General features: G+C 36.2%; 1 protein-coding gene across 1 annotated transcript in view; it reads right to left on the reverse strand.

Annotated features, from left to right (window-relative positions):
- The window catches only part of LOC145979756 (phospholipid-transporting ATPase ABCA3-like), a 148,258-nt gene that overhangs the window by 61,531 nt on the left and 59,855 nt on the right, over positions 1-26,872 (reverse strand). Inside the window, exons 5-14 of the mRNA XM_083112742.1 lie at positions 26,066-26,224; positions 24,763-24,997; positions 22,900-23,076; positions 13,455-13,636; positions 12,622-12,886; positions 8,710-8,864; positions 7,612-7,767; positions 5,812-5,883; positions 2,369-2,507; positions 1,453-1,702 (exon numbers count right to left, since the gene is read on the reverse strand). Of these exons, the coding sequence (XP_082968868.1) occupies positions 1,453-1,702; positions 2,369-2,507; positions 5,812-5,883; positions 7,612-7,767; positions 8,710-8,864; positions 12,622-12,886; positions 13,455-13,636; positions 22,900-23,076; positions 24,763-24,997; positions 26,066-26,224 (1,790 nt within the window). The remainder of the gene's footprint in view (positions 1-1,452; positions 1,703-2,368; positions 2,508-5,811; positions 5,884-7,611; positions 7,768-8,709; positions 8,865-12,621; positions 12,887-13,454; positions 13,637-22,899; positions 23,077-24,762; positions 24,998-26,065; positions 26,225-26,872) is intronic.

Consider the following 26,872-nt stretch of genomic DNA (forward strand, 5'->3'; position numbering starts at 1 on the left):
ATTTTTTCACTCGGTCCTTCATCTAATTAATGAAAAGTAGCAATTAAAATTTTACATACTTTAAAAATTTGTACAGGAACCTTTAAAGTTATTTTTAAAACGTAAGATGATTTCATGAAGATTTCCCAAAGTCGGTAGCTCATTTTCCCTATACATAACATTCACTGTCCTCCTAATAGCAGCCTGGGTAAAACTATCATATTTTTCAAGACAAATAGCCCCTTATCATTCTTCTTACTTGGTGCAGAAAATTTCCCTCTTTGTTTTCATTAAAGTCTTACTTAATTTTAATAATAGTCGACGTCTGACATAGCTATCCCCATTGCTTCAGATGTCATTCGAGTGGCAGTCTTCATTGTGTTGATGATGCCAATAATTTATTTGCCCGGAAATAGGCATACACGTTCAACACTGTTCGGCCAAGGACAAACATTTATTTGCCTTTTTCATGCTATTTCTTGTAGCATTCTGGAGAAAAACATGCCATTGTTCTTCTTGGTCACTTCATGCACTCCGAACTCTAACGCAACAATAAGTAATAATTAACAAAATAGAAACAACAATGCAACACAGATATATCAAGAAACTAACGAAAACACAGAACACCACAATAACAAACACAAGCAGATATATTTCAGAGCAGGCTTTTCACCCTCGGAACGTCAATCCGTTAAAATCCACAGAACAGAAAATGCATTGCAAGTGGTTGCAACACTGCACCCTGTGTTGAGACCTCTACCATCCAGCAGACGACAGATAATCAGAGCTTTAGCTCAGGAAGCACGTAAGAGGCCCGGCGGAGAGAAAATTTCAGAGATCTGACATTGTTGCTCTCTGCCCCCACCTCACCCCTCCGTTGCACTACTCCCGTGCATCTGTACCAACCTGGGCTGAACAGGACCTTAGATTAGTGTGAACTCCATAGTTTTTGGAGTCTTTAAGCTAATTGGTGACATTCATGATGACCAAACTTGGTACACATATGACTTACAATCTAGAAAGAAATACTGTGGGGGTAAGACACCCCTGACACTCCTAGGGATGGGGGTGCAAAGGGGGTGATATGTAAAACGACGGATATTAGTGTAGAATCCATAGTTTTCGGGGTTGCTAAGATGAATTGAATAGTGACACTCCCAATGCCATTCAACTCCAGACACCCCTGGCACCCCTAGGGGTGGGGGTGGGAAGGGGGTGACATGTAAAACGACCAATGTTAGTGTGGAATCCATAGTTTTCAGAGTCACTGAGATGAATAGTTATACTCCCAATGCCTTTCAACTCCAAGTTCATTTTACACTATAGTTAGAATTCATTATATTCCTGTCTAATAGAAGATTGGGATAAATAAATACCCAGGTAATGTTGCGTAATCAGCTAGTTGTAGAAATAAATCTCAGGCTTTGTTTACCTTTCTACCACTCAGGCAGAAAATAAATTACAGTAACTTACTTAATAAACACTTCTTCCATGGTTGTTATTGAAACCCCAATTCCATGAATGCCTAACTCTTCCTTGCAGTTTTCCAGATGCAAAAAGAGTTCTGGAAATTTCTCCGAGTGATCAGATGGTAGGATGTAAGTAACGTCTGTATCAGTGTTATATTTCACTGATGAATCTGGCACTAGGCGCTGAATAATCTCTCTTAGTTTCTTTACATCACAAGTGTTGCCTTTCGAAACAGTCAGATGATATCCTGCTCCTATGAAAAGAAAATATGAGCACTTTTAGAGCAATTCATCCATTGCTACAACATTTTCACACAGGCAAGAAAACAGTATGTATAAGACCTTGGATCAAGTCCTGGTTGAGCAGACATTTTTTGCTGAAATTTCTACATATTTAAGACATGGTTAGTGAACAGTGGATGCACATAGTGGTTTGCATCCCACTTTAAAAACTGTAGGTCCAGTCCCAATTAGCCTTACTGTCCATAAAGTGCACTTAAAATACCAACTCAATCAATTATTTTTTTAAGCTTGTACAAGATTCAATATCAATGCAGAAATTTTAATGAAAAAACAAAGTACATATTGTGATTTGTCCGAGTTTATAATTCTTAGTTTCATTTAAATAGCATTGCAATTAACCACTTAAGAAAATAGACTAAATCAATTGCACATTTTTGGTTTAAGAATCTTGTATAACTGACTCTGTGGCCAAGCACATTAAAATCTTGGGTTTGAGTCTAGCTTTGGCATGTGATGTACCTTTATGTTTGTCCTTTCATCTGTAATAACTAAGTCCAGTTGCACTAATTTCCATTTGGAAGGGTAAGTAACCAACAGTAGTTATTTTATTTGAAAAATTTTAAAACAATCCAATAATGTGTTCAGTATTAACAAGACTTAAACAGCAGATATCTTACCATAAAGCTTTTTGAGAAACATAGATGTTCCGTAACATTTCACTTGTCCATGTGACATAATGGCTATTCGGTCACCCAGAACATCTGCTTCTTCCATGAAATGTGTAGTTATTAGAATTGTTCTTTTTCCTCTCATACCCTGAAAATAAAAAGCCAATAATTTCCAATGCAATGTATATTTTCTCAATGAATGTGTTAAGTTACATAAGATGTACTACTGACTTCATGACAATTATTCTGCTTGTTTCAAATTTGTGTTTTTTGATATTTATCATCACTTTGTGCCACCTTTGGCTGATGATTACATGAAATTGATTAAGGGGCTCTAATAAAGAACATGCATTTCCAGGTCAGGATTCAAACCTGAGACCTTCAGTGGTGAGATCAAAAGTCAAATATTTAACATACTCAGTCACTGAGCAAACAGATGTAGCAGTTCCGGAGATAAAAAGTATACAAGAGTCTATGACTAGCAACCCCAGTTGTCTAATTTTCTCTCTGGAATCTTGGGAGGAAGTCAGGAAAAGAACAGGCTCCAGTCATGCACAACTTGAAGGAGCCCCTATCATCATTCATTTTAATTTTGAAAAAAAAAAGAGCAGCAGAAAAATGTATTATTTTGATAGTCAACACTACAGTTAAAGTTGATTTGTCAAAGTAAATTATAAAGAACTTGAAAGATGAATAATTTCCCTCATTAAGTGCACTGAGGAGTAGGTAGTCTAGCAGAGATAGATCAATCAATCTCACATATCTAATTATTTTCAAATCACAATATTTATTATGTTGTTGATGCCATAGTTCACATGCAATACTTTTTTTCAAGCGCTTCTCATCCCTTGGTGCAAATTGCAGACAAAGCTGGAAGGACCCACTACTCTAGCTGGCTTTTCCTCTGCCTCACCAGTTCCAGGTAGAAACTACCACTCGAAGAAAAAGGGAAGATTTCTGTCTCTACCTCCCTTGTCCCCTCACCCCACGCTGCAATGGTTGAAAGCCCGTGCTTTCAGGTCCCCCAGTCTATCTCCTATAGGAACAGATAGGGGATTGGTTTCCCTTCGATTCCTTTTTAAATCCTGTAAAGAACTTAGGGGAAAATTTTCTGCAGTACTTATGTTCTCTGCATTTACACTACAACTTTTTATACGTTGTACAATATGTATGAATAATATGGGATGTAGTTTTATTATTTATGAAATGGGAACATATTATGTGCAGACAAAAAATTATGCTTTATGATTAAAGAACAAATATTTGCTCAAGCTCTCTCTTGCTCTCGTTTTAGTAGTTTTTATTTAAATATACTAATCTCCTTGCCTCCAATAAAAGAAATGGGTAAACTAAACAGTCATAAATATGGATGTACTTATTTGGGCAAGAGAACGTGTGTTCAAATTGTTGTTGTTGGTTTGGCTTATTTTACCTAGCTTTTCTGCCACGTTTGGTTATCGCGAAAATAAGGATGAGTGATGATAAGATGAAATTGAAAGGGCCTCACAAAATACAACTCAGGCCGAGATTCAAACCCGTGACAAGCGCGCATTCTTGTTCCTTTTTGTTGTACTCTGCATGAATAATGAAATAATTTGGAATGAAAAATGTATCCCAGAACTCAAAAACCAAATTAATATTATTGAAGAAACTACAAAAAGGTGTGTTTTGTTACCTGTTTATCCCCTTTAATATATTAAATTTTTGCCACCTCCCATCACTTTTTCTAGCTGTATAGATTTAATCATGATAAGTAGCTAATGAGCTTAAGAAAGTTGTGAGAAAAATCATAAACAGAGAACTCTGGACTCCTCATTTCACATGTCACAGTGCCCTGCAGATTCACTGGGAGGAAATTATTTGTATTTTTCTTTCTTTCTTTTTTTTTCTCTTCCATCACTTTACCTAACTTGCCATGGCGATGAACATTGATTAATGATTATATTAAACAGATGAAGAGTGGTTACAAAGAAAAACTCATGCACAGGCCAAGGCTTGAGCCCGGATCCTTCAGTAACAAGATCGTGAGATGGAAAAATTAGGGAAATCAAGCAATGAAAAGTTTTTGAAAAAAATGTTAATTATATACAAAGATGGTGTTTCAAAAAATCAATTGATAATTACTACTCAGGAAAAATGCAGTTTGCTTTACCGATACCCAAGTATCTGAATGGTTAGCTCTTTCCTCTCATCTTTGTTGTCGGCCGACCTCCATGGGGGAGTGGAAATTGTCCCAGATTGGTACCCGGTGGAGGCACATAATGGTTCGGACCCCACTTTAAACTGTAGGTCTAGTCCCGATTAGCTTTTCTTTGTATAAAGTAGGCTTAAAACACCAAATTAGCCAACTGTGGGGGAGCTACAACACCAGGAGTTCTGGGTTCGAATGTTTCCCTTCATTAATTTTGTCATATCGTCTTTGCGATTAACCAAATGTGACAAAAAGCGACGCTAAGTAACAAAAATCAAATCAAATTATTCATTGATTCATTGTTTGATTTGGTTTATTTTACTTCGCTTTCTGTCATTTTTGGCTAATCACGAAGATGATACAATTAAATTGATGAAGGGACACACACAAAGAATATCCATGACCCAGCCGAGATTCAAACCTGGGATCTATGGCTCAGTAGTCAAATCAAATCATTTTTTTATTTTTGAAAGGAGGTGGGAGTTACGTGTAATACTTTTTAGTGGTCATTCCTCATTTTGCAATCTTTTCCTGTCTTTGACGTTCTATTTTTAGGAAAACTGGGCCCTAAAAGGGGGGAGGGGGGTTGACCCACACCAACCCCCATTAGGCACCCCACTGATTGCTACCCCAAGTGTCGACATCACCGCATGTCACTAGAAATTATTAGTTGAACTGCTAAGATAGCAAACCTTTGCAAAACAAAAATCAGAGGTTTAACTAGAATTTTTCATCTGGAGGGGTTAAGTTTGTATTTAAGAGGGTGTCACGTACATTTAAAGCCAAAATGAAAACAAATTGGGCTTTTTTGAGAAGTACTGAGAAAATGTTGGGTCATCTAAAGGGCTGTTTGAAGTTTATGTGGATAAATCACTGTACATTTTTTTTAAATATAAAAAGTCTGCATCTCTTGATAAATATACCTTACATAGTAAATGATGTTATGACATATTCTGCATTTACTTCTATTAGGCAGGTTATATTGCCGAACAGAATATATCTAAAAGTGAAGAAATGCATTTCTGAAATTTACTTCTCCTTGCACATTTTGCTATTTAAACACTGGTTAATATGTGGAAATTGGACTTTGCTTCACACAAGTAATGCAGCTAATTATTTATTCTGTACAGAGTCACAAATGTGTTCTAAGATTATACTTTCTCATTATATGCAATTTAACTGCACATTCTGTGATAATATACAGATTTTCAACTACTGTGCCTTCCATTATCAATACACTAAGGTTAAATATAAACTTTACCAAAAGGAGGTCCCAAATTTGCCTTCTTGCTTCAGGATCCAGTCCAGACGTTGGTTCATCGAGTATCACCACCTGAAATCACAAACATTGAAATGTCAGAGCTTTCAGTCAACTCTTATTTTAATAACAAGGAGCAAATGCAGTGAAACCTCGATTTTATGTTTTTCAGGGGTCAAAGATGAAAAAACCAACTTAAGTTGACGGAAAAAGTAAAATCATAGTGCAGTCAAATTAGGCATATTTGGGTGTCAATCTGGACATTCAAAAAAATTAAATGAATTTTATTTAAGTAATTGTACTAATCTAATTCAGTACAAAAATAGTATAGAAGTGTAATACCAATAAACTAAAATACCAATATGCCTACATCGATCAGTACCAATATGTGTTAATGCACTCACATTACTTAGTACTCCGACAGTTTGTTTCTTTATACAGCATATTTGCAGAAGATACAATTAAACTTACAAGTGTATCAATATACACTGTATAAAACACACCTTACTACTAACTTCGTAGTCCGTACTGCCTGATGCCTACTAGAAACCTATTTTGAGCAGAGAGTATGAATCAGAACTACAACTGTGCATGGACGTACAATGGCATAACTTACCTACAAAGTTGATGGTTTGTGTCATTTTGTCCAAGAAAAATGATCTAGACTAGACCCAAAAACTGAACTAACGGTAATATTGTGATTTTTATCAAGGCTGCTATTAAGTTTGATTTGATTTGATTTGCTTTATTTTACTTCGCTTTTTGGGCCACTTTTGGCTAATTTGCAAAGATGGGGATGAGTGATGATGTGATGAAATTGATGAATGGACACTCACAAATATCCATGCCCAGGCCAGGATTCGAACCTGGGACCCCTGGCATCGTAGCATGATGTTCTAACCCCTCCACCACAGGGGCCGGCTGCTATTAGGAATTGTGTCATCATTATGAAAGCTCGTATTAATATATCATACTATTACATTTAGCATGAATAGAACAACAAATGTACACAAATGTTTTTGTTTCTTTCCAGCTACTGGATTGATTGATTGAATTAAAAGTTTTTGGTGCATCGGCACTTAAGTCCATTTTGCACCCTTCTATTTATAGAGAGAAATATCCCTTATCTAAAATTCTGACTGAAAAGTTAAAGTTAGGGGTGTAAAAAGCTCCTTGGGAAAAATTAAAAGTGCAAGGTTGTAAAAAACCTGCACAACACTAAAAAGTCGGAATGTATTAAAAACTTCCTCACAGACAGTGGAAGAGACCAGCTCTTTGCAAAAATTAAAAACATTTGATAAAACACTGTTGTCATCACCAAACAGGGATCACAAACAGCCGAGAAAATTAAAAGTCTGTCTGAGGATAGCAAAGTCGGCACATTCAATAAAAATATGCCGAACACTTTAAACAACGTTACAAACACGACACATTGGAGGGTCCAGCCCTTGCAGCAAGTGACCATGCGTTAGACGGCTGTGTTCAATATGCATCCACAGTTTCTGCATCCCACTCGGCCTGCCAAATGTCAAAAAAAAGCAAGAACAAAACTGATTCTGCAGGTCACTAGCTGGCAGCAGGTGGATGAGAACGTCGCCGTCTGCATCAGCAGACTTGGCAGCAGCATCGGATGCTTTGTTCCCCTGTATACTTATGTGGCTTGGAACCCAACAGAAGCGGACATCGGCATTGGCACACAAGGACACTAGCCATCGAAAGATACACTGCACCACAGGATGTCTAGAATTCAATAATTCCAGACTTTGGAGCACACTGGTGGTGAACATTTGCACATAAACTAACCTTGGAATCACCAATGAGTGCAATGCCCAAGGACAGTTTTCTCTTCATTCCTCCAGACAAAGTAGATGCGTTACACTTTGCCTTCTCTGACAGCCCCATGGTGCTCAACAGAATTGTAGCTTCTTCTCTGGCTTCCTGTTTGGACTTCCCTTTCAGCTGAAAAAAGTATGAGTGAAAATTATTCCTATGATAACTTAATACTGTCACGAGTCAAATAACCTGATCGTATATGTCAAACTTTTGATAGTTCTGCCCATACTTAATATAAAATGTGGTGATGGCTACATATGTTCATGAGTACCAAGTGAGTATGAGGTTCCATACATTCCAGTGCAAATGCAAATGCTCCAATAGTTACAAATATTAAAATAAAAATAATAAAAGATTACGCTACTCCATGAACATTGCAACATGGTGTTGAAGGTATATGGAAGATGTGGCAGCAGAACCCACACATTTCTCAATATCAGACATTTGTAGAGGTTATGTGATCAGCACCATGCTCCAACTGCTTTTACTCCTAGTGTTGCCCCCTAGTACCCACTTATTAGAGGTAAGGTGAATCCCAGATGTGCTTCATGCAGGGACATTGATGAAAAAATTCCCACCTAAAATCATCCACCCTAGGAATCAAACTCAGGTTTCTCGCTTGTGGTTAAGATAAATTTTAGCTGCATAGCTTAGTTAGAAGAGTATTGACAGAGAATATCAAGGGTCCAGGTTTGGGATACACAGTCTTAAATCACTTTACACTTGGATACACTGAATGGAAGTGAACAATAATTTAAAGTGGGATCTTAACCACAGTGCAATAAGCTTCCTGATTCAAACTTGGGACCTATTGATTACATGGACACAACCTTACCATTATGCCATCGGAGAGGTCTCGTGGTCATCACCATGCTTTGGCTGCCTCTACACTTCAAGGTTTCCTCCATGAGGCACCTACTGATGAGAACCCAAGACCTACTTGAGCATGAACGTCAACAGAAAACATCCTGTCAGAGATAAACCACCCAGAAACTGAACCCAGGTCTCCCACTTAGCACTCAGACACCCTACAAACTGTTAAATTATGCATAAAATAGAAATATGTACCATGCCAAACAGCAGTAAGTGTTCCTCCACAGTAAGGTCATTGAACAGTAAATTATGCTGCGGGCACAATCCCAGTCCTTCCCTGACATTGTCCATATCTTCTGCTATGTCATAGTCATTGATGGTCACAGTCCCGCTTGTTGGAGAAAATAGTCCTTAAAACAATATATAGAGCAAATTCAGATAAAAAGATTATGAAATGGTAAAAAATATAAATTACTGGCATAAAATACAGTGGATTTTAAGTTCGTAGTAAACCATTCAAATGCTGACCAAGGCAAAATTTATTGTATAAAAAATTAAAATAAATATACACTAACAACTGAAACGTAGTGTAAATCTTTGTCTAAAGAACACCCTGTTAGAGGGTGGAAATGTTACGTTTCTAGTGTATATTTATTTTATTTTTTAATACAATAAATTTTGCCTTAGTCAGCATTTGAATGTTTTATTAACATAGAAACAAGGCTTAACAGTGTTAAGTTCATAGATTTTATATTTTCCCACATTGTATATTTATCCTTCCAATGGAGCAACAATTGTTCTGAATTTTATAATTCCTGCATCAGATTTTTTTTTACCTGCAAGTCTCTCAAAAATGTATAATCAATAGACTTTCAAAATTGTAAGAATTATTGTTGATTTGTTGATTTGGTGTTTAAAGTCCACTTTATTCACAGTAAGGCTAATCGGGACTGGACCTACAGTTTAAAGTGGGATCTGAACCACCTGTGCCTCCACCGGGTATCGAACCCAGGACCCCTTGATTACAAGGTGACGATGCTACCACTGTGCCATCGAGAGGCCCAGTTGTAAGAATTAAAAGTTCATAATATTGGGTAATATTAGTGGGTAAGTACCAGTATTCCACTCCAAATTACGAGCATTAATTTACTATAGTTATGCATTAAAATATTCAGAATATAAAAAATAACTGTTATGTAATCACAAAGTACAGTTTCTTCCACATAAAATTGGTACAACATCAATGGAAACAGAATTTTGCACAATAGACTCTGTAAAAGAGAACATCTGACATTTTTGCAGACTCCGTGAGCAATCAAAATGCCGGAAAAGTATCGACCGTTATCAGTAAATAAAATCCAACAGATTATTTTTGATACAGATACATTGCCATTGGCTAATAATTAAGTTTCCACCTTAATTAATCTCCATTTACACTTAAATTCTTTTGTTGCAAATGAATTGCTTATAACATGGTCCTCAACCAATATTACATTGAACTGATACCATACTACGAGGGTTATTTTTTAAGTAAGGTTCGTTTTGCAATAAAAATGAAGTAAGCAAATGTTTTTTTTTAAAAAAATTATTTATTTTCTGAATTTACAGACACTTCTCTCTTTTTCTACATAATTTCTTTGCCGGTTTAAACATCTATCATAATGAACTACGAGTTTTTGGATACCCTCCTCATAGAACTCTGCCGCCTGTGATGATAGCCAGTTACTCACGGTCGTTTTCACTTCTTCATCAGTGTCTAAATGCTTGCCGCCCAGGAAGGACTTCAGACGATGGAAGAGGTGGTATAGAGCGAGAGCAAGGAAAAAGACCTTGGACAAAAGGCTCCGCATCCTTTCTCTTCTTCCATTCAGCTTGGGCCATAAGGAAGCATGCTCCACTCTCCCCCTCCCCTCCATGCAGGAGTATGGTTCACAGGAGTCGTGGGTTTGCGCAGGGTTTTTTTTGCTTGTGGTTCCACTATAGTCGCTAGGTGCAAGGTCTGGACTGTATGGTGGATGATCAACACATCATCGCCAGTCAAAGTGAAAGCAAAACAGACACTTTCAAAGTGCAATATCATGACAACTGGATTTTGGGACAGGCAAGGCATTTTGTTAGTGGACTTTTCGCCACAAGGAACAACAATTAACTCAGCTTCCTACTGTGAGACCCTAAGAAAACTTTGTCAAGCAATCCAGAACAAACGGCATGGAATGCTGCCAGCCAGTGTCATACTGATGCATGACAATGCAAGGCCAAATGTTGTGGCTAAAACTCAAGATCTGATCTTTTGGCTGGGAGGCATTCGATCATCTGCCGTACAGTCTAGACCTTGCACCTAGCGACTACCACCTCTTCCGCCATCTGAAGACCTTCCTAGGCTGCAAGCGTTTAGACACTGATGAAGAAGTGAAAACGACTGTGAGTAACTGGCTATCATCACAGGCGGCAGAGTTCTATGAGGAGGGCATCCAAAAACTTGTAGTTTGTTACGATAAATGTTTAAACCAGCAAAGAAATTATGTAGAAAAATAGAGAAGTGCATGTAAATTCAGAAAATAAATATTTTTTTGAAAAACATTTACTTACTTTGTTTCTATTGCAAAACGGACCTTACTTAAAAAATAACCCTTGTATTACTGCTACTTACTGATGTTCATACATGAACATTGCAACTATTTATACTAATCCAGAATAATATTTATAAATGTTAATATATAAGTACTGTATTTCATTTGAACTGTACCTTATATGTCTAGCATATTTTATTTCCAAATACAAGTAAGTTCACACATAAGATAATGACAATATTAATATGACTGCCATTTAATAACAAAAGTCCATTTTTCCACAAAATACTTATGTAAAATAAATGCAAATCATAAACTTTCGAAGTTTCAAGATAAATAGACTACACAAAAATGTGACATAATGTGTTGGTTCTGCGAGACATCAGGACCACAGAAAATCATTGACTACCAAATCGTTGATTGATTTATTGATTGATTTGCTTTATTTTACTTTGCTTTTTTGCTACTTTTGACTAATTGCGAAGATGATGATGAGTGATGATATGATGAAATTGATGAAGGGATACTCACAAAGAACACCCATGCCGGGATTCGAACATGGGATCCTCGGCATCATAGTGTTCCTTGCTAACCACTCCTTCACAAAAGCTGGATAACTACTAAATGAATATTGGTCCTCAGCCCTACTATTACTGGTATGCAGAGGATTAATATAAATTTATTGAAAGTTACTAAAAGATTGTGATCAAACTTATTCAGCTACCACATAAATCTGTCTTCCTTATAAATTCCATTAGCTAAGTTTCCATTCCAGGTGTATTCTGTGACATCAATGCCTGTGGCTACTGACACAACTTGAGCCATTGATGTATCTATTTTAAAGTTGAATGGATCTGTCCTACACAGAGATTTAAGCAATAGGGTTGCCTTGGATGCCAAGGGTATTGTGCATGATCTCATCACTCAAAATTCTGGGTTTGAATCCTAGCCAAGAAATGGGTATTTTATCTTTGACCTGTTATGAGTTTCATCAGATCATCACTCATTCTAATCATATCATGATGAGGTTGGTAGATATCATGATGAGGTTGGTAGAACACTGCCATACAGGGACATAGCTCAGCAGATGTGCCTCCCCCCCTTTCCCCCGAAACAAACACATATATAATTTCTTATAAAGTATAAGAACTATAAATTCTAACTTTTATTAATGTAGCTATTGTGATAGTGAAAGGAAAATAATTTAAAGGCATGCATTTTGAAGTTATAAGCACACAAAGTTTACACAAGATAGAGAATTCAAAAATGCATATTTTCCTGAAATATATGTTGTTTTTTTAAATAATAAAACAACTTTTGCTTGGGGGGGACAGGCCCCACAGCCCTCCAAACAAAGCCCCTTAACAACATACCTGCTGGCATGGAATTCAAAAGATTCCAGTTTGATCCATCACTGAGCCTTAAATATTCACTAATTTTGCAATAAGCTAAATATACGTATTTTAGATGTAGTAAACCAGTAAAGTTATCAAGCCAAAAATGCCTACAAATTTAGAAATATGTAACTTCTAAAAAATATTTTCATGACATGTAAACTTCTGCTTTTAATAAGCTCTTAATTATCAAGAGAGCCTACCTGTTAAAATTGACATTGTTGTAGTTTTCCCTGCACCATTGTGGCCAAGCAAAACTGTAATTTCTCCCTTGTAGATATCAAGGGATACCCCATCTACAGCAACAACAGATTTTCCTCCAAATTTTGAAAAGCTTTTCTTCAGGTTTTTTATTCTTATTCCTGCTTTCAGTCCATTAATTGCCATCTCAAAACACTTCAAATAATCATTGTTGGCACCACTGAAATTATCATCACTGTCGACTTTCCTTTTGCAGCTAAAAGGAATCTGGAATAATTGTAAAAATCAGAAATAGGGATGGACAATATCAGAAATTTGATATTGCAATATAACGTCAAGAAAATATCGTCACAGACGATACAATATATTTTTTTCCATATCATGATAGGTGTATAAAGTCTCATGATATATATCGCCAAAATATCATGATGATATATTGCCAACATGATACATATTGCTAAAATATTGTGACAGTACATCACCAACATGATATATATCATCAAAATATCATGATGATATATCATCTAGTTGATATCACCTGGTCAATAATTTTTCAATATCATGATGCATTGTCTAAAACGATAAATCACCCAACACTAGTTAGGATGTAGTGTTTGAAAAACCATTTTGCAATTTGCCTCCACTGGGAATCAAACCTTAAACTACTTGATTACAGGGTGACAGAGTTTAGTGAAGTTACTTTGTAGTATGCATACAGGTATTGTTTTTTTCTATATCTACAAAGATTCAATGCCAGAATTAATTCAATGTTATATTTTAAGCATAGAATTAAATATAGAAATGTAATGTTATATTTTAAATAGAGCAAACTTACCATAAATATGAAATACCATGGCTTCGCAACTCCATACTTTCCTGGTTTCACAGATTCAATATACCATGTTATTGCACCATACAAAAATATATCAATGATGAAAATTAGAAAAATATGGGCCATTGTTATATTGTCTGTGCTGACTGTTGGTTTAAACAAGTTATCCCACTGAAGACCTGTATCTGAAAAGACAAAAAACTTTTGTGGTGACCCTAGGTTGTTTAGAAAGCTAGAGGATGCCAATCCTCTGAACTCCTCTACCTATCCACTTCACATAAAAACATGAAATTGTTTTAACTTTCATTTCATGAAAGCGTTGCTTGTTTTGGTTAGCACATGAAAGTTGTCCCATTAAAAAAATATGTCTAAATATTTAGAATCAGAAAGTTTTGTGGCTTTTAGGTAAATATACAGTCTACATGCATGCACATGTGCGCACACACACACACACACACACACACACACACACACAGTATATTCTCTATTTCTTAACTTAAAAACATTATGCTCAGTTTCAGCAAATACTGATATAAAAAATATGTTGTCTTTAACTATTCTGTTTATTTATTGTATATAACTGACCTGATGAATATAATCTAATTTTCACTAAAAGTATATCTTCTGTATATTTGAAATAATATAATATTGAAAAAGATCTACTTAACTAATTTCAACTCGGTTACAATAAAAACATCCAAGATAGAGCATATTTTGAAAAAAAAACGTAGACACATTGCTACACAATGCCCAAAAATATATTTATTATAGGTTGTTGTTTTCCTGTTCATCCATTGAAGCTTAAGTTTTGTGTCCTTCTCTGAATTACAAACCAACAACAAATCTGCCATGATCACTGACCTTGAAAAATTTCTTCATTGATTCATATCCAATTAAGATTTATAGACCCAGGCCCGGAAAGTCAGGGCCTAGGGGTGCACAAATTGAAGGCAGCAAAAATGCCTATCTTCTTCATGATCTAACTAACTAACTAACTCCCTAGCCTTTTAAACCCGAAGGTTCATGGCTGCAGCAACACAGGCCTTCCATCTTTCCCTATCTTGAGCAAGTTCTATATACTCTTTTCCATCCCTACAGATTTCCCTTAGGTCCATCTCAACGTTGTCCCTCCATCTTCGTCTTGGCCTTCCTACAGGTCTCTTACCATCAGGTTTCCCAACAAGAATCCTGTAAACTTCTCTTTCCTCTCCCATTCGTGCCACATGGCCTGCCCACCTAAGTCTTCTTGATTTAATTATTCTAATAATATCTGGACATGAACACAAATTATGTAGTTCTAAATTATGTAACCTTCTCCACTCACCTGTCTCCTCATCCCTTTTAGGTCCAAAGATTTTCCTAAGGATCTTAGTTTCAAATACTCTCAATTTATGTTCCTCTTTCAATGTAAGGGACCAAGTTTCACATCCATATAATACGACAGGCAAAATTACTGTTTTGTATATTCTAACTTTTAGTTTCTTAGATATTAAACGAGAAGACAAAAGTTTATGAAGAGAGAAGTAACATGCATTTCCTGAATTAAGCCTAATTTTTATTTCCTCTTTAATATAATTTTCATTTGTTAATATTACTCCTAAGTATTTGAATTTGGAAACTGGTTCAAACGAGTTGTTATCAATAATTAGATTTTGAATATTACCTAACACTTGGTTTCCGCCTGTAAGCATATATTTAGTTTTCTCTTTGTTAACTTCCAAACCTATCTCTTTAGCAGTTTTGAAGAATATTTTAGCATTATTCTTAATTGTATTCACATCATCCCCCAGTAAGTCTACATCATCTGCATATGCTAACAACTGAGTCACACCATTTAATTTAGTACTACTTTAGTTTCTTTTACCTTCCTAACAGCATATTCTAAGGCAAAATTAAAGAGCAATGGAGATAATGCATCTCCTTGTTTTAACCCATCATGAATTGTAAATTTGTCAGACATATTAATACCCACACGAATTTTACTTTCTGTTTCACTGGTGCATATTTTTATCATACTAACAAGCTTCTTAGGTATTCCAAACTCTACTAATATATTATATAATTTATCTCTTTTGACCGAATTATATGCTTTTTTGAAATCAATGAATAGCTGATGAACAGTTTGATTATATTCCCACTCTCAATTTATGTTCCTCTTTCAATGTAAGGGACCAAGTTTCACATCCATATAATACTACAGGCAAAATTACTGTTTTGTATATTTTAACTTTTAGTTTCTTAGATATTAACCGAGAAGACAAAGACAATATCTTCATGATCTGGGCATATTTTTTCATGTACTTCATATTTACTTCAAGCTATTGTCATGAATGGTTGTGGAATCTAAAGTTCAAATCACCAACCCTGAGACCTTCTGTAAACAAAACCACCTGCATGCATAAAGCATTGCAAACTCATAGAAGTAAAATAATCCACACGAAAATCCAGCGTTGTTACAGGATTCATTACGTAAAGTAAAACAATGGCCAATTTGTAGTATGGGATACGCTGCCGCAAATGACGTCTCACTTTAAACCCAATGCTCTTCCTTTTGTACTTATTGCTTCACCTTTATGGTTAATCTTTGCACCAGTAATCATTTCCCATAAATTTGGCTTCTTTCTTGCATGAGAATTGAATATTTTTTACTTGCATTTTTTTAGACAAAATGATATAACATGGTAATGTATATTTCTAAGGATGATATAGATAGGAGTGTATTTGAAATTTGTTTGTAGATTTAAAGTAAATTGTAACTTATGTAAATAAAATATATAATGGGCATAAACAGCCATATGCATTGCTGTAAGTCCAATAAATATATTGATGATGATGATCAAAACAAGACAAAAAGTTCGTAAATTTATTGCGGTTGGAAACTTTGACAAGCATAATAATAACGATTTTTGTTCCGCCAAATATAGTGCACTTCGTAAAATAACTTGGTGACATGACAAGGCAAGATAAGTGTGAACATTGTAACTTTCAATGAGCTTAGAAATTTGTGTACATAATGATATTTTATAACATTGGTTATTTTCTAAAAATAATCATGTGAACAGCAAGGAAGTAGTGCAACTTAGTAATATTGCCTGACTTGTCCTTAGAAAAATAACATGCTGAGTTCTATGCGTGCGGGAAAGTCTCCGTGTTCTCCGAGCTTGTTTTCAAAACACCAGCAAGGACAGCCTTTGAAAAGGGGTGAGAAACAGATTCTACTCAATATTTATGTAACGTTCTGTCAGTGGTATCCTGAGAAACCAGTAAATGAAGTGGTTAAGTTCGTATCCCAGTGCAGTGGTGTGTCAGTGTCTGCAGTTTTAAGGGTTATGAAAGAGAGAATGACCGGGAGAGTAACAATGTATGCGGCTGCATATTCGTCTGATGTTTTGAGAGCGGGTTCTCACATTCAGAGGCTCTTATATAAAATGAATAAGTGCGGCGAACTATGAGTGTAACAGCAGATGATTGCGGTCATGGATCAGCTGACGCGGAGTGATACATCGAATCGGTGAGACCGTTTGTTTACAGAAGGTCTCAGGGCTGGTGATTTACACTTTAAGTTTGAATTATATTGTGTAAGAATGGTATGGTTAAGGACACTAATATCAATGAAAATTCATTGCGCGTCTGAATAGATCTTTGGAAATGTTGATTGTCAAGATGCAGAGGCGAAGATATAGTACAAGCAATGCAAGCACTGCTTGCATTATTCGAATATCATTTAATGTACTTAATGTTTTAGCCTTATTTAGTTTCCATCGCACTCGATTTCGCGAAAAATTACAGCTACAAACTCCCTCAGCAGCTCTGTAGCAAGCACCAGCCTCAATGCTTGTGGCCGCTCTGCGGGAAAATAATGCACCCGAAGGAGTCACATGGCGAAGCATGAAAAATGGGTGGAACCCATGCACGATGCTACTACGAAGAGCTCTGCTTCCCGAGCTTGCTTGATTCCCAAAAATAGCCGAGCTCAACTGGAAGCAGAAGGATACATTGCCACCAAAAACTAGTAACGAATATTTGTCTTCATGAACACATAACAAGATTGCAAATATAATAATAATTCTTAGTCATAAAATAACTAAAATAAGTTATTATCACTGTTCTAAATTCCATATACAGTACAATCTCGTTTATCCGACATCCGTTTTATCCGACATACCACCGGGAAAAAAAAAATCATCAATCGGCAACAAGAACTGCAAGTTGCGAGTGTGAACGTAGTCTATTTTTAGTTTCTCCCAACTCTACAGCGTGGTGTGCCTGCCTACATTATGACTCATGTGTCTGTCATTCGCTACTCGGTGCAGTGCAGTTTATCATTGTATGCAGATCGGTATGTTTGTTACATGGGTACGTGTCTGTGTGTGTTAATTTGACAAATGTTGTTGTGTTGTTTAAAATTGAAATTTACCCAAGTACAGAATGGCGACAAAAATAAATAAAGTTGTGGTATCGATGGAACAAAAAGTTGAAGAGACTGGACAAGGGATAGACAATGCAGAAGATAGATGACGACTTTGACATTGAACGGGTAACAGTAGGAGACTGGAAAATAAAACAAATAGAAATAGAAAAATGCTGGTGCATAAAGAGTTACAGAGGGTTTCTGTATTGTTGTAAAACATGATTACTGTATTAGGTTCGTAATCTGTATGTAAATGTTGACATTTAATAGGCTTTTTCTTAACACCTCCCTATTATCTGACATTTTCGCTTATCCGACATTCTGCTGGCCCGTTTATGTCGGATAAGTGAGACTCTACTGCATATCGTTTTATATTATGAATTATTTTATATTTTGCAATATGTAAAATGCATAAAAAGATTGACATTGGGAGTTCAGGCAAGATGGGGCGAGCATTTGTGTTTCCAGCAAGTGGAATGTCTGCACCCCCGTGAAGAGTTTTCCCAGGGAGGGTGGTGAGATTCGATGGACCTTGGTCTACACTCTGCATCCAGCTCAGTCCAGCTCAAATTACATCAGAAATGTTGACCAGTACCAGTGTTTGCAACTGCCAAATTATTTACACAGTAATTCAAGTGAGCTGTTTCACAAATTTTACAAACACATTCAATAAATTGACAGCTTTTGAATAAAACTTGGGGTGAAAATAATGCTATCTGCAAAGGAACTATCTATTAATGGCACAGCATAGAAGTAAATCATATACATTGTGCACATTATGAACACAAGAATATGTTTTAAGTTTTATTATTATAACACAAGTAGTTTTCCCAGGATTTTTTTTTAGTAGTCAGTCCTCATTTTGTCTTCTTTTCCTGCCTTTGACGTTTCTTTTCTTAGAAATACTGGGCCAAAAGGAGTTTATGCCAACATTAAATAATAATGAACAAATAAAGGTACTAATAAATAAGAAATTCCATACCCCTTTAGTCGTATGCAGAAAGTTCGTATATGTAAGATGTTTATTATCATATGAATAACGTTACCTGGAATTTTGAAAGTAAATGTGATGTTTGTGAATCATATGGTTTATATTTAGCACCATCACTTCATTACATATTTTGATAAATCCAGCATCTGGGCCAATGAGGCTATAAACCTTTAGCCCTCTACCCTCGGCATGTCATTATGCTACATGTTTTGTTGTACTGAAACATTGCTTGCCTTCTTCATAAGACTACGCTTCGCTACTGTCAAGACGTTATGGCTAAGTGCGTATGAATATTAATAAAAAATATAACTTTTAAAAAGTGATTAATTTTATTTTTATTCAGTTTCTGTTTTCAAAATACTTTTGCAGTTTCTATTCTTTCATTAACAATTTTGAGTTCCAGATCTTGTCATTAGAAAAAAATTGAATTAGAATAACTCTTACTTGCTTTTATTTTCGATATCTTAAAATGCATTTTAGGAAAGATTTGAGGACCAAAAAAATGTTATTGCTAGTGTGAAACCCGATGCAAACTGGTTCCCCTGGTTGGGGATTTTGTGTGAAAATATGTAAAAGATACCCCAGTTAAAACTGATGATCAGAATAATGCAGGGTTGATGTACAGTCAGACACTTCTGGGTTGTATCGATTCTTTTGAAAGTCAATTGTATTGTTGCAACCCAGAAGTGTCCATGACTGTACACATAACATTTTCCATTGAATAAAGAGATTAATAATAATACTAATAACAACCTCACCAATACCTCTCCATGCTCTCAAGAGATGCAACTGTGGTCACTATCGTAGTGCACCTCACATTCTTGAGCAGCCCTGGCCTTCGGGGAAGGAAGGATATGCAAAGAATGCGATTATGACAGCAGTATAGATTTTCAGTATCATGAGTTGTAAAAAGGAAGTAGGGGAGAGAAAAAGAGGGGGAAGGTACGAGATCGGAGGTGAGAGGAGTGACAGTCAGTGTTTGGCTTTGGGAGTAGGAGGAACAAAGAGGATCGACTGGAGGGAGAAGGGGTGATAGGAGTTCAGGAGAGAGTGAGGGATTCTGTGTTTGCTTCGTGAGAAACATTGAGAGGACCGGCTGATCAACTATTTTAGGACAAGACAGGTAATTCCCTTTCTCTAATTATGTCCCTACCGGTTCAGAGACATAAGTAGTAAAGATCATACATTATAGTAAAGATCATAAAACTCTAATTTATGTGTCGCCATTCATTTCAGATTGAGTTATATAAGTTAAGGTACCTTTCAATACAAGGCTATGAGCAGGGGCGCCGACTTGTCAAAATTATTGGGGGGGGGCCTCTGATCACTGAAATAAATTAATGAATGACTCACTCCCTCCCTTTTTTAAGTTTTGCCGAATCTCGTAAAAGCCAATGAATTCCTCAAAAATATCAAAATTTTCATTCACAGTTGGAATGCAGAATGTCAATTGTTCACGGATGTATATGTCACAAGTTTCGTCAACCATAATAGCAAAATATTCCCAACTTTTAATATCTGCTACCATGGAGCGCAAAATAGATATTCCTAATATATCAACAATATCGTTCTCAATGTCATGTGAGAACCATTTGTAGCCCGAACTCCCATCCACTCCCCTAGTTCATGCACATCGTCTTTTGAAACTCTTTTTAGTAAAAATCTTAACAATACTCATAATTATATACTTAGTATATAGTACAGCACCTAGAATAACGTAGTGTGCAAAACGGCATGCTTCTGCGCTCTCAGGCTGTTTCCACTCGAAAACGATCCGCTAGAGACGCTGGTGTTGACACCGGTGCTTGGTGTTCGACTGCTTATAATGGAAGTAAACGGAGTTTTCGCTGCAATGTCTGAAGCATTTCTATGAATGTGATAATTGCTATGATATTTGGTACAGTGGTCGCGAAGATATTAACGAACATTCTAGACAGTCGACCACGTCCTGTTATCGTCATACTTTCGTTAATAATACAGGAGAAAAAATACGCGTGGAATGTTCTTGGCAACTAAATTTTTGTGTATGAATTAGGTTCATTATTATTATCATCATTTCTTTTAAAGATATACACACTGAAGCATTTGTATTTTGGATATTTACTGTGTCTTTTCTTCCGCTTTAAACTAATCGCGGCGATGATAATAATGATGATTGCATGAAACGACAAGGGGAACCCCACAAAACTTTGTTAGTGCCATCGACATGAGTGTAAGGCAACTTTCAAACCAATGGGACAAGCGACACGGGATGTTCACACTGTCGCACTAGTGACACACACTTCCAGACTGTAAAACAGCATTCATTGCACATGAGGGTCCAAACAGCAAACGACACGTTCATATGGTGTATTCGCATGCTACTTGTTACTTTGGTCGGAAAGCTCCTTAAAGGAAGGTGCTGAGACCGAAGTGACGTGCTACAGGGGGAGTTCCCAACTAAGTGACAAGCGACATGGTGCCTTTAGTCTATTAGCAAGTGTTGCTTGCGAACAACAGATAGGCGACACGATAAACTGCACATTACAACAACAGATCTAGGCGACACGATAAGCCACACATGTCGCTTTGTCGCTTCTGCCTCTCTCAAACTGGGCCATTTCCTCAATAGCTTGCAACATGTTGCCGTGGTTTGTTGTTCGCGCATACGCGATGTAATGAGTGTCTTCCTTTAGTGAGATTGCGCACCAAAGTGACAGCGGCACGCGACACTTATCGCTTGAGGATTTCACCAACCGAACGCTGGCCTGTGCTTCCCATCATGCTGCTACGATGTGAAATGTTGCTCTTAATTGGCTCCTTTCCAAGCAACATGTGTCACTTCGGTATGAAAGTTGCCTTGGACCGAATGACCCGTGTCACTTTGGTGTGAAATCCTCGTATCGTGTGTCACGTGTCGCTTTGGTGTAAAATCTCCTTGAGGAAACGGTGCAGTCAGAGATTTTGTCCCTATGGTTCGAAAGGCTGCATTGATTTCCGACTGCTCGTTTTCAAGCGACATTTGTGGTTTGTCGCCTCGGTATGAAATATCTCTCAGGATACTATTTATATTCTAATAACATAGAAAAATAAACTCTAATACACAGTCCAAGACCTGACGTCCAGAATCACATTGCGATGTTTCTTCTTGTGTTACGCATGCTATTTATTTATTAATTTTATTTTACTTTTCTTTCCAAATTAAAGCCATTTCGTGACTGCAAATCACTCCACAAATATAACTGTTTCCATCAATTCACTTACCGCCTTTCTAGAGAAACAAATCTACACAATATATTCCAAAAACTAACTAAGCCGCATTACTTTCATAACAAAATTAGCACCTGGGTTGATCGCACTGCCATCTACTTGTCATCGTCTCGGGGAACCAGTTTCTTGGGTCGTTTTCCACACTACGTTATTCAAGGCGCTGTAGTATATAGTAATAAGTCATGTTTTGCTGTCTCCAGTCATAGCACCCCCCCCCCCCCCAAAGTTGATGGTTTAGCAGTCTCAGCCCGCAAAGTTGATGGTCTAGAAGATTTCAAATGTGTATTTAAAGTTAAGTTCATGTGGCACAATTCAGAGCAAACTTTACAAGAGAAGCAAAATAATACATTAGATCCTCTTAAGCAAAATTATTTGGGGGCTCTGCCCACACATCGTTAACATCCAGCCCCCCCAAGCCCCATGGAGTCGGTGCCTATGGCTATGAGCTAACGCCACCCAGATACAATCCCAGCACCGTAGAGGCATTGTTATATGCTATTATGTTTATATTTAATTTGTTAGTTGATACGTTACATTGTGTACTTGTGTCTGCTTTCGCAGAGTCAGTATTATTATATCACATTTTACTGCTAAACTTTGTACAACTTTCTGCATATGCTCCGGAGGATAAATCACAGAATCATTCTAAATAAATGAAATGGTCAAATTGAATGTTTACGTTTAAAAAATTAGCTTTCATGTAAGTTCTGTTTCAAATCTGAAAGACAGACTTAACATTACATTTAACCATTAAACTATAAATAAAATATAAATTATAAACAAATTAAAGAACTTACTTGTTGCTTCGTGTCCAGCAATAACCTGATATCCCCAGTGCACTGCCATGTTTGGAAGCAATCCCAACGACATCTTTGCTGAAAATGACAGATACTCGTAGCGATCCATGAGTGAAAATGCAGGTGCCGAATAGGTGACATTCCACAGAATAACTCCACAGGTTGTGGCAAGTGTAGCTAGAATAACAAAAAAGATAACAGTTGGGCTGAAAAGTTCGTAGGCTGACTCATAGATGGTGTTACTAGAATTAAATCCATGTGATTTTTACTTAGTACTAACCTTCAAAAGATACGTGTATAAATTTCACAGCTGCCGGATAATTAGTTCGTGAGATATAGCATTGTGAGTGAACCAGCTTTTGTTATTGTGAAAAAATGGATAAAAAAGAATTTTGTGTGTTAATAAAGCATTGCTTTTTGGTGGAAAAAAATACTGTTGAATCCAAGGCTTGGCTTGATAAACATTATTCGGACTCTGCACCAGGAAAATCAACCGTTGAGAAGTGGTTTGCTAAATTTAAACGAGGCGAAATGAGCATCGAAGACGATGCACGCAGTGGACGCCCCAAAGAGGCTGTTACCGACGAAAACATCAAAAAAGGCCACAAAATAATTTTAAATGATCGTAAAGTGAAGTTGATCGAGATAGCTGAGACTTTAAAAATGTCAAAGGAACGTGTTGGACATATTGTGCATGAATATTTGAACATGCGAAAGCTGTGTGCAAAATGGGTGCCGCGCGTGCTCACAATCGATCAAAAGCAACAACGTTTTGATGATTCGGAGCAATGTTTAGCGATATTCAACCGTAATAAAATTGCTTCCCCATCCACCATATTCTCCAGATCTGGCCCCCAGTGACTTTTTCCTGTTTGCAGACCTTAAAAGAATGCTCGCTGGAAAGAAATTTAGCACTGATGAAGAGGTAATCGCCGAAACTGAGGCCTATTTTGAGGCTAAAGAGAAATCGTACTATAAAAATGGCATCGAAAAATTGTATGACCGCTATAATCGTTGTATCGCCCTCGAAGGCAACTATATTGAATAATAATATCGAATTTTGTCAAAAAAATATTTTTTACTATGTTAGCCTACGAACTTTTCAGCCCAACTGTTACCAACATTTCTAAACAGTCATTGTAAATCAAAGTTAGAATGCATTTCGTCATTACATTCAAAAGTAAAATGAAGTGAAAGAACTCATTCTTGCAAATATAATCAAAAATTAATCACAAACAAACAAGCAAACTTATAAAATAGGAGTTTTGACTAAAGTAGTACATCTATTTTCTGTACAGTGTGGATGGATTAAGGGGAGCATTGGCGAACACTATATTCCAAACAAAGGTAGCAGAAGCTACAGAACACCTGCCCACTCCTGATTTCCTGTATGTGTATGTATATTTGTGTGTATGTATGTATGTGTGTGTGTGTGAAGGATGGCTATGGACGTTCTTTGTAAGCATCGCTTCATCAATTTCATCATATCATCATCTTTGTGATTAGCCAAAAGTGGCTGAAAAGCAAAGTAAAATAAACCAATTCAATCAATCCTGTGTCTTTTTTGGTTAGTTTTTATTGAGTCTGGGAACTTCATATTCTATATAAGAAAGATGTGTGTAATTTGGCATTGGTTTTTAATGACTCTCCCATTTTTCCATATCATTTGGCAACATTGATTTAAAGGTTGAGAATATAAAATGAAAACTATGTTGCTGCAAGTTTTAAGTATCCTCTTTTGTTAAATTTTCTCTTACATATTCTTATTTACTACTCCACCACATCAAGGAAACTAAAATTTAATTTTTGTATCTTAAGAAATAAATAAATAAACATGTAAACGCAGCATATTGTAAGACTTACGGTGATTGAAAAAGGAGCTAATGGCGAAACAGAATACAGTGGCTGAAATTGCATAGAATAGGAGAAATATCCACAAAAGAAAGCCGTCGCTCAAACTCAAAATGCCACCATCTCCATATGACACCTTCAACAGAATCACAATGATGCTGATAGACACAACGTTCACCAGCAAAGCATTAAATAGCCATCCTAACCAAAGCTCCCAGGATTTGAGGCCCATCATTTTCATCAGCTCCTAAAAGAGAAAAATATTTAGAATCAAATTTAGGTACAAAAACTGATCACTAATTATTGTATTTGGTATGTAAAGGACTTTTTTATTACTGTTTTCATGAACGTTTTCCCCAAAATATTTATTCTGAATCACAGGAATTCTTTGGAATTGAAAGTATTGCCCAGAAGCATGAAAGGACTGGATAATACTATGATTCGTAATCATGAGCAGGTTTATGGGAAGAACAACAACATCTAAAACAAACAAGAAATCTTCAATTAACATGAGAGTAAACAGCAATTACCCCTCCCTCCTCCTTCCTTCTGACAAAGCTTTTATCAGTCACATAGTTACACATATTATTTTGTATATTCTGATCCCATTGCAGTCCCAGAATGATTTTTTGATATGTTTTAGATTATGGCAATAGGGACCAAATATTTTTTTTCACGATTTTTGGTGATGACATGTTTTGAGAAATTCAAGGTTAAAGGTCAAGGTTAAAGGTCAAGGTTAAAGGTCAAGGTTAAAGGTCAAGGTTAAAGGTCAAGGTCATGTGACAATATTTTATTTTTATCCAAAGGTAGGCTTGTTATATATCATTGGAAAGCTTGTTCAATTCCCTGTACAATAAGCTTTATTTGAGCTTCCTAGATGAAATACGGGTGGAGTTACAGTACATTTAGAATAGCTAAGCAGGCTCAAAAAGAGCAATTTCTGCATAATTTGACCTTGAATAATTTGAAAATTACAAGATGCACGAGACTCAAAATTTTCACAGTTACTAAGTTCCATGCATAGTATCAACTCCCTAAATTTCATGAAAATCTGAGATAGTCAGGTTGTGGGCTGTGATGATTTTGTATAGAATGACTCGGATGCCAACAGGGACTATTATGGATATGTTTCCCCTACAGAGATACCCAATACACAGGGCATATTTCATTCTTGAAAGTGGGTGCGGATTTTTTCTCTGCAGTCCTTAAAATAGGAATCACAGGAATGTCACATGAAGCATTGTAATATTCCAGAAAAATAGATGTAAATATATATTTTCATGCAGTATGGAAAAATTATGTGTAAAAGTACCTTTACACCTGTTTCCTTTTCTTCCACAATTCTCTTAATAATAGATGGTGATAACATCAGGAAACTTAATACTGTAAGAAGTGGCAGAATTATTCTTGTTATAGTGCTAAAACCTCGATCATCTACATATGGAGGATAAGGAAATTTCTGCATATTGATCTGAAAAAGAGAATGAAGTTATTATTGGAAAAATTTTAATTGAAAATACACTAAATATGATGGAAGGTAGTGAAATGGAGATACAGTCAACTTCACTCATAATGAACCTCTACGGATTCAGATTGGTTTACTATAACCAAAGTTTACAAAAACCAAAATTCCATCCTTCCCTTTACCAGAATTGAGGTTAGCGGTGACCAAGGAAATGACAAATGTAGTTTTAATGACACAGAGTCTATTAATGAAACAAAATATCAAATACAGTATAGTATGAAACATAAATCAATTAAATTTACTCTTAACCCGTAAGGGGCATGTTGCCAAATTGTAACATAAAGGGCATGCTGTGGTCTTGTGGACCACCAAAGTGTTACTGAAACATTAGGAAACTTTTTCACAAATTATCATGTATTGTGGACCTTCTTCATGTGATTATGATAAAAAATTCTATCTACTATTTCCGTTCTTGCCATTTTTATTACTCAACTTATCTAACACTACAAAAATTTCACATTTTCGTAAACAGCTCTATAAATTAATTGTCATAGACTGTAAGATACATAAAATGCTTTAGATGTTCAATTATTACAGAACATACATGTGGTTACAAACGAAAACAAAATCACATAACAAAATCAAACAAAAACA

Source organism: Lepisma saccharinum, chromosome 26 (genome assembly GCF_977018435.1).
Source record: "Lepisma saccharinum chromosome 26, izLepSacc3.1, whole genome shotgun sequence".
Taxonomy (NCBI): domain Eukaryota; kingdom Metazoa; phylum Arthropoda; class Insecta; order Zygentoma; family Lepismatidae; genus Lepisma; species Lepisma saccharinum.